The sequence below is a fragment of the Xenopus laevis genome, chromosome 1L, assembly GCF_017654675.1.
Source record: "Xenopus laevis strain J_2021 chromosome 1L, Xenopus_laevis_v10.1, whole genome shotgun sequence".
In the NCBI taxonomy this organism is placed as follows: Eukaryota; Metazoa; Chordata; class Amphibia; order Anura; family Pipidae; genus Xenopus; species Xenopus laevis.
In genome coordinates this window covers 78,885,302-78,894,093 of record NC_054371.1, presented here as the reverse complement: position 1 = coordinate 78,894,093, position 8,792 = coordinate 78,885,302, and the positions used below count along the sequence as shown (strand labels likewise).

The following is an 8,792-nucleotide window of genomic DNA, read 5'->3' as shown; positions in this document are numbered from 1 at the left end:
TGCTGACTTCTATGTGTTACTGCATCTGAGCAGAGACCTGCGGTGTCCCAATAATTGCAACACTGCCAGGATTCAGCACTGAGATGCAGCCTTTGTCAAAAGCAAAAGCCGTACAAAGGGGGTGAGCTGATGATGTTAGGGGTCAGAGCTGTGACAATTAGGGTGGGTTGATAGTATTTGAGGTGGCCCGATGATGTCACTGGCAGGGCAAGTTGTATGTGTGTGGAATTTGCCTGTTTTTCTAACCTCTAAAAGCCAGTCGGGAGGCAACCCTAACAGGCATCGGACAACCCTAACAGGCACCCAAGAGTGGTTAGGACTGCAGCTTTTGGGGGACCCACGAGTGCTGCTATAGAAAAAAAATTATTTTTCCAAAAGATTTTAAAGCCCACCACAGACACTTGCTGTCAAAGCCACAAAAAGGGCAGAGGGTTACCTAAAGCTGAGAGGGTTATATAGTCTATATTGTGCATACATATAAAGTTCTGTCTTGCATAAAAAAGGGCCCTTGTGAGGCCACGCCTGGCGTATGCAGTGCAGTTTTGGACTCCAGTCCTTAAGAGGGATATAAATGAGCTGGAGAGAGTACAGAGACATGCAACTAAACTGGTAAGAGGGATGGAAGACTTAAATTATGAGGGTAGACTGTCAAGGTTGGGGTTGTTTTCTCTGGAAAAAAGGCGCTTGCGAGGGGACATGATTACACTTTACAAGTACATTAGAGGACATTATTGACAAATAGCAGGGGACCTTTTCACCCATAAAGTGGATCACCGTACCAGAGGCCACCCCTTCAGACTAGAAGAAAAGTACTTTCATTTGAAGCAACGTAGGTGGTTCTTCACAGTGAGGCCAGTGAGGTTTTGGAATGCACTGCCGGGTGATGTTGTGATGGCTGATTAATGCTTTTAAGAGTTGCTTGGATGATTTCTTGGACAGACACAATATCAAAGGCTATTGTGATACTAAACTCTATAGTTAGTATAGATATGGGTGTATATAATTTATGTGAAGGTATGGAGGGGTGTGTGTATGGATACTGGGTTTCATGCAGAAGGGTTGAACTTGATGGACTTTGTCTTTTTCCAACCCAATTCAGCCATGTAACTATTTATATATAGACTGAGTTCAGCATAGGGAACTGTATTATTTTGTTAACTAAAGTTTCAGATTCACTTTATATCAAAGGTTCTCAAATTGTAAGGCTGGCTGCTCTGTGGGTGTGTTGTACTGTAGGGCTAGTATGAATGCCTATGACAGCAAAATGTGAGTGATTGTTAACTTTCTGCCCTAGATATCCCATGAAGTCTAGTGTGAAGCACTTTTCAAATATGTTGAGGATGAGAATTCACTGTAAGTCCTACAAATTCATTGAGCTAAAACAATATTTTGTTATTTCTGTAATCTTATGAGGTAAGAGGGATGCAACCAAATGTTGGACCTTAAAGGGGAGATTGAACTCAAAGGCCTGTCAAAAGTAGTCATTCTGCTATTATATTTGGCTTGATTTGAGGTGATTTTTTCCTAAGATCTACGCAAATTCCAAATGGACTTGTTCACAAGACTGCATCTGGACTCATAGGGGCACATTTACTAAAGTGTCAAAGTTCATCTTAGTTCATCAGGTGTATTTTCACATCATATTTGCTAAAAAGTAAACCTTTTCAAGAGAAATGTGTTGTATTTTCTCCTGGTGTAAATTCTCTATGAAAATTCGCCAGTTTATTTTCCCCATACGATAGTAGAGAATTTTAACCGTGAAGAAATGACGTGTATGGAAAATTAGCTGGGGGTGGGGGGTTATGTCGATAATGAGATTCAAAAGCTGCTGCTTTGTCTTTGAAATGGTAGTTCGCCAGCCTGAACCTGTAGAAATTGTTTTTGGCGAAAAGGCACTCTTATGCTCTACAATATTCATTAGAGAAATTTCACCTGGAGAAGGGATCTGAATTTTTGCTAATGCAAAGAGAATTTTCCCCACTGCAATGTTAATTCAGTAAATTTTCATTTTTAGTGAAATCACTTTCCCTTTCACCCTTTAGTAAAAATGCCCCATAGTTTTATGGTCATTAAGACCATGAAGTGGATATTGCGTGAAATCTTCTGGATATCATGGATATTTGCCTTTTTAAGCAATTACCCCTTTTAATTTTATTGAGGATTGCAACCTTTTTAAAAGCTGAAAAAGTTGAAAATAAAGAAAGTATGGTGATGTCAAAAATGGGCAGGCCCATGACATGGAGGGGGAATTACATATTTACTGAAAAACATAGCTGATTAATATGTAATACCAACCCCGATCTTGGATAGTATTTTATAGACTTTTCCACCTGACGGGTGGCAAACCTATATTAGAGGTAGATCATGATTACATTTAATTTTGGCACAATATTCTGGTTAAATATCTTATGAAGTCCATGTTTTATGGTTTATGTTCTTAACAACAAACTTTTTGTAATATGTCAGTTTGTTTTTTTACCTAGTTCTGGAAGTGCTAGTAGTTTCCTCGGCTGGCTTTCCTTACTATAATTAGATTATGTAGATTCTATAATTTACTAATTTGAGTCAGGGTATTGTGCAACCTCCCATCACTGTAGCTGTGATATAAATCAATATAAAGATGTCCCTTGATTCTATTATGGGAATATTAGAGCATTGCAACTGTTTCATTTATGTGTCTATTGGTCATCCATTGTATTATTGAACTACTGTATATTACTTCTCCTGAATAGTTTAGTAACCCCGCAGAACTGTAATTACAATAGCACAAAAGAGCAAGAAGAAAAAGAAAAATGACTTCCTAACTGCACCACAGGCCAAATCATATATCATATGTGTTAGTTCCTGGACAACTTTCTTCATGTAAAACCAACATATCCTAGCATTTGTGCTATTTTAATAGTGTTCGATCACTGCTGGTGGCTTATAATTTACTGTTAGTTGATCAGGTATTACTCAGTGTAATTCTTCAGGCATTTCTCCACATACATTTTGAAGCAACTGATTATTAGGCATAATAAGGTCTATAGAAAGTAACTGCAATGCAAAGAAACATTTGCAATTATTTTAAATCTGTATGAGAGATAACCTGTAAATTATCCCCCAGCTGGTGCAAGTCACTCAGGGGTTTAAGCATCTGTTCCATTAGAAGTTTAATATTTCTGTCAGTCACAGCCTCTGAACAGCCTCTGGGTCATCATGTTTCCTTATGGTTTTCTTTAATCGCAGTTTAGATACATAGATATAAAAGTGAAGCTTAGGTACACGATTAAAATAAGACTTTCTGACTATTCTTTAGTGCTGAATGTTTCATTATTCTGCAGAAGTTTTGATTCTATAATGGCAGCTGTTCTTTTCTGGGATGGCCTAGTCTGCCCCTATCCTTCATTATTCTTCCACTATGCAATGGACTGTAATATTTTATTATTATACTCAAAAGGATGTGAAGTAGAACTGTTTGGATTTCCTTTTGTACTTTGCAGTGTAATGAGAATTTTATGTTTTTGGCTGAAGCCCACAGTAAGAGCTTTCTAAAATAATAAAATCTGCTCATTCTGATGATTTCCAAAGATGCTTAAACCTTTCACTCAACTTTCAGATACATTTTTTCCTAGCTTTATTTCTATTCTTGTTTATACCATTCTAAAGTTAAAGTTAAAGGGCATGTAAAGGCAAAACAAAATCCCATATTTACTTTCTTTTATGAAAAAGAAACATCTCCAATATACTTTAATTAAAAAATGTGTACCATGAAACCTGACTGTATGCAGTGAAATTCTCCCTTCATTTACTGCTGTGGATAAGAATTGTCAGACAGTCCCTAACTGCTCTGCAGGGAAACAATCATACTTATGAACAGCAGGGGGAGCCCCTGCCTTACTTCCCAGCCAAGTAGAACTCAAGCAGCTTTGTTTGTTTCCCTGTAGAGCAGTCGGCGACTGTGTAGAGATTTGTATTGGATTTTACTTTTGCCTTTACATCCCCTTTACTGTTTCCAACTCCAACAGCAGGGACAAAGATCATGGAGCCAGATAAACTGGGATTCTATTTGGAGAACAGCCACTGGTTCTGCAGAGTTGGAGAAATTTTGTTTTAAACAATACAAAAATTATAAAATCCACATTAGATTACATGACAACACAGGACCCAGTGCAGTCTGCATATTCTGATTATTAAACAGTCATGCTGTATCGGCTTCTGTCAGATATTATTGTATTGCTGTTTTGATCATTTATGACCACACTGAGCGTGTGCACAGTCTTGGTCTAGCAAAGATGTTTAATAAAGTTACAAGATGGTGACCCCCTGTAGCGAACTTTGAAAGCATAAATCATTTGTTTGATTAGGCTTGTGGTGCAGTAAGTTCATTTTAATGCTTAGTATACAAAATACAGCCTTTCTAGCATTATTCTATTTTAGACTTTACTTCCCCTTTAAAGAAAATATCTGGGTATGTTTTATGTGCTTTGGCTCGCTTCCTATTAGAAATAAAGGCAGCTCAATCTGATACACACCACAGGAAATCCTGGGGCACTGACATATTTGTTTGTGCACAAAAAAGAGACCTAATTTCCGAACAAAGAGAAAAAGTCATGAATATTATCAGCTCTTGTGTTGTTCATGACTTATTTATGTGCATAAAATGTAGCTTTGTAATTCAGAAACACAGCAAATTCAAAGAACAGAACAGGGGAGTAATCTATTTAGACTGAGCAAGACCTTACGATCCAGTGAGGAATGCAAATGTCATGCTCCCTAATTATTTGTTTGTTTTACCTGAAGTATGGTTTTTATTTTAACACGACAAAATATACTTACATCCATGGCTACATTTACAGTAGGGCTGTTTGTCCTGGTCCCCAAGCACCTGAGGAACCACAATGTGGAAAATATATTGGAAACAATAAAAGTTTATTAATGCGATTGTATTCACTTTTTTTCATTAACTTCTACTTTATTCTAGATTTTGTTTAATGTCTAAGGTGGTGGAGAATTAAATAATTAAATCAGACTTTGGCTGTAGCTCTTCAGAACCATGTGTCACATCACCATGAATCAAGACAACATTTACAATGTGCAAAGCAGAGCAAAGTGTACAAAACAAGCATGCTTTCCACACTATTGCACCCTGCCCTGCACTTTCACGAAAAAGCAGAGGACTTTGTGCTCCAAAGTGTAGGAAAAGACCTGCTTCTGCACTGTGAATACAACACTGCCTGTGTTCAGCCCATAGGTGTCCCCTTGCCCACCAACTAATTTACTGAAATTAGAGAGCATCAGAGAGTACATGGTTCAAAGAAACCCCTTTTGCAGCAGGGTCATTATTAAATTGATTGTTTGAATGTTTTTGCACTTGCACCTGTCCCATTGTTAAACTAGCCCTTGCACTGTTTTCTACAATAGCAAAAGTGAAGTCATTTGGTGTTCAATTCACATCCATACCAACCCACACAGACCTTTAGACCCAAAAAGAATTCCAATGTAAAATGGCAATATGCACTACATATAGAGAAAACTGAAGCGTGATGTTTAGTAAATTAGTTTATTTTGTTATTAAATTGAATAGAAAAAATACAGAAATACTTATATTAAATACAGGCTACTTTCAATATCTCTATACCATGTAAATGTATGTTGAGCAGGTTACTGTATATACAGTATCACCAGTAGGTTTAGATTCACATCTTTCATACTTCTGAATCAGAAATCAGAATATATTGGCCATTAACCAAACTGGTGGATGACCAAACCACACAATATCTGCTTGCCTAGCCTGTGGGCAATTATGAAAATGATGAAAAATGAATTCAAAAGGACAATCAAATAGTTTAGCATTTGACTTTTATCATTTTATCATTTACATTTTTACTCATGTTTAAGTAATGTGTGCACACAATAATAAATAACCTAAATATGCCGCAGAAGAATAAGACCAATATTATCTTTGCTTTCAAATTTTAAAACCTTTTGAGATTAAAGGAGAAGGAAAGGCTAAAATAAAGTAAGATTTATCAGAAGGGTCTATATAAATACACCAGTAAACCTTCAAAGTAATGCTGATCTGAGTCTTTGTCAAAAGAAACACAGCATTTCTATTGTGTACACATGGGCTTCTGTATCACACTTAATCAGAGCTCAGTGCTATGAGTGAGCAGGGAGAGGCTCAAGCAGGAAGTGATGTCATGTCAAGCTAATATGGCAGCTGCTATCCTAAACAAACTGAGAGAGCTTCTAGAGCTGTTTACTCAGATATGGTTAGCATTCTGCAGAATAAATATAGTGTTATAGCTTGTACTATTGTGGCTAATCTATTGGCAATAAACTGCTTCGGTAGCTTCACCTTGCAATAAATAATAGGAACATGCAAATAGCATAATAAAGAAATGAAGAAGAAACATTTCCACCTGCCACAGAAAATATTTTCCAAATTTTACTTAATATAGGATCTGTCATCCAAAATGAGGATTGTTTTGCCTCCTATATGGATTCATGCAGCTTATTTACCATCAAGAGAAAATAATTGTTTAAAAATAATAATTATTTGCTTCAAATGGACTTTTGAAGATTTCTAGATAATGGTTTCTAGATAAGGGATCCCATACTTGTATATTAAAGGGATCCTGTCATCGGAAACCATGTTTTTTTCAAAACGAATCAGTTAATAGTGCTACTCCAGCGGAATTCCGCAGTGAAATCCATTTCTCAAAAGAGCAAACAGATTTTTTTATTATCAATTTTAAAATCTGACATGGGGCTAGACATTTTGTCAATTTCCCAGCTGCCCCCAGTCATGTGACTTGTGCCTGCACTTTAGGAGAGAAATGCTTTCTGTCAGGCTGCTGTTTTTCCTTCTCAATGTAACTGAATGTGTCTCAGTGGGACATGGGTTTTTACTATTGAGTGTTGTTCTTAGATCTACCAGGCAGCTGTTATCTTGTGTTAGGGAGCTGCTATCTGGTTACCTTCCCATTGTTCTTTTGTTTTGTTGCTGGGGGGAAAAAGGGAGTGGGTTGATATCACTCCAACTTGCACTACAGCAGTAAAGAGTGATTGAAGTTTATCAGAGCACAAGTCACATGACTTGCGGCAGCTAGGAATTTGACAATATGTCTAGCCCCATGTCAGATTTTAAAATCTGACATGGGGCTAGACATTTTGTCAATTTCCTAGCTGCCCCAGTCATGTGACTTGTGCCTGCACTTTAGGAGAGAAATGCTTTCTGTCAGGCTGCTGTTTTTGCTTCTCAATGTAACTGAATGTGTCTCAGTGGGACATGGGTTTTTACTATTGAGTGTTGTTCTTAGATCTACCAGGCAGCTGTTATCTTGTGTTAGGGAGCTGCTATCTGGTTACCTTCCCATTGTTCTTTTGTTTTGTTGCTGGGGGGAAAAAGGGAGTGGGTTGATATCACTCCAACTTGCACTACAGCAGTAAAGAGTGATTGAAGTTTATCAGAGCACAAGTCACATGACTTGCGGCAGCTGGGAATTTGACAATATGTCTAGCCCCATGTCAGATTTCAAAATTGAATATAAAAAAATCAGTTTTTGAGAAATGGATTTCAGTGCAGAATTCTGCTAGCGCACCACTATTAACTGATTCATTTTGAAATTTTTTTTTCCCATGACAGTATCCCTTTAAGATAAGACTTGCATATAACCTAAAATTACAAATAACAGTGGTATTTATAAAGATACTACTTGATTTAAATCTCTCTTTAGATCTCTGAAATGCTGCAAATTACAGATACATAATGATGTATTCACAATCGATATAAGCCAGGTAAGTCTACTTAGGAATTGGAAACTAGGCCTGATGAGCAAGCTTCACTTCCGCTAACTGAAAAGTATAATACGTTTTTTGTAATCAAGAACTTGGGACTGAGTTTTAAGATGCCTCTGAAAATATTTGGAAACCAAGTTCTAAGGATAAGAAAGTCACTGAAATGGTCCCATAATTGACTTTCACGTTTTAAAACCAAGTTCACTTCAAAAGTAGGTTCAACCGTAGAGTCATATGCTAATGTATCAAGTGCTAAATGCTTGTGACCACATTCTAAGTTCACATGAAGAATGCATCCTCGTAGTCCACAGGGCTCAGTTAAAGAGAATTTGAGAATCTCCTGTGCCACTTTTGTGAGTAGTCCTTTAGGCACAAGGATTTTTGTGCAATGGAGTTTAGTGCATTTTGCATTGTATAGGCAATTTTCTAGCATTGATGCCAGGTGGTAAGTTCTCATTACAGTAAAGGCATCCTGGACATTTGTTGCATTAGAAAGGTATTCCAAACTGCCAGAGCCTGTAAAAAGTTGAATCAAAAGCAGCATTACTTCATAAATCAATGATCAAAGTTCAAGGTTTATGAGTATGTATTTTTTACTCATAATCTGAGTTCACACATTTACGGAGTATTTACTAAAACTCAAATTTATCTCATATTTTAAGAAAGCTCAACCAAACTTCCATCTATGATTTGATCTTATTTATCAATAAAATAACTCAAAAAAGTCAGATTGGAGAAAAAACTTTTTTGGGTTATCAAGCGAAAACCCCAAATTTTACGGATTATCTGGCTAAACGCAGCACAGACCATGATATTTTCAAATTAGGATAGGGAAATCTGCTATTGAATTATACAAGACCTCAACAGGTTTGAGATGCCAGGTTTTTCGGTTCTGGCTTTTTGCAGCATCGGGGTATAATAAATCTCGAAAATTAAAGGGTTTTTTTTCCATGAAAAATTCAAGTTTTTGCCCAACCAGAAAAAAATTGGGGTTTAATAAATAACCCTCT

General features: G+C 36.9%; 1 protein-coding gene across 1 annotated transcript; it reads right to left on the bottom strand.

The window, feature by feature from the left end:
• Positions 1 to 7,717: 7,717 nt before the first annotated feature.
• On the bottom strand, positions 7,718 to 8,326 carry LOC121400605 (DNA damage-inducible transcript 4-like protein). Its single transcript, XM_041584028.1, has one exon. It carries the CDS (start codon positions 8,324 to 8,326, stop codon positions 7,793 to 7,795), a length of 534 nt encoding a protein of 177 aa, XP_041439962.1. The 3' UTR covers positions 7,718 to 7,792.
• Positions 8,327 to 8,792: the final 466 nt, after the last annotated feature.

Coding starts and splice junctions, on each gene's coding strand:
- LOC121400605 (XM_041584028.1), bottom strand. CDS start 8,326: ATGCTGCTTTTGATTCAACTTTTTACAGGCTCTGGCAGTTTGGAATAC.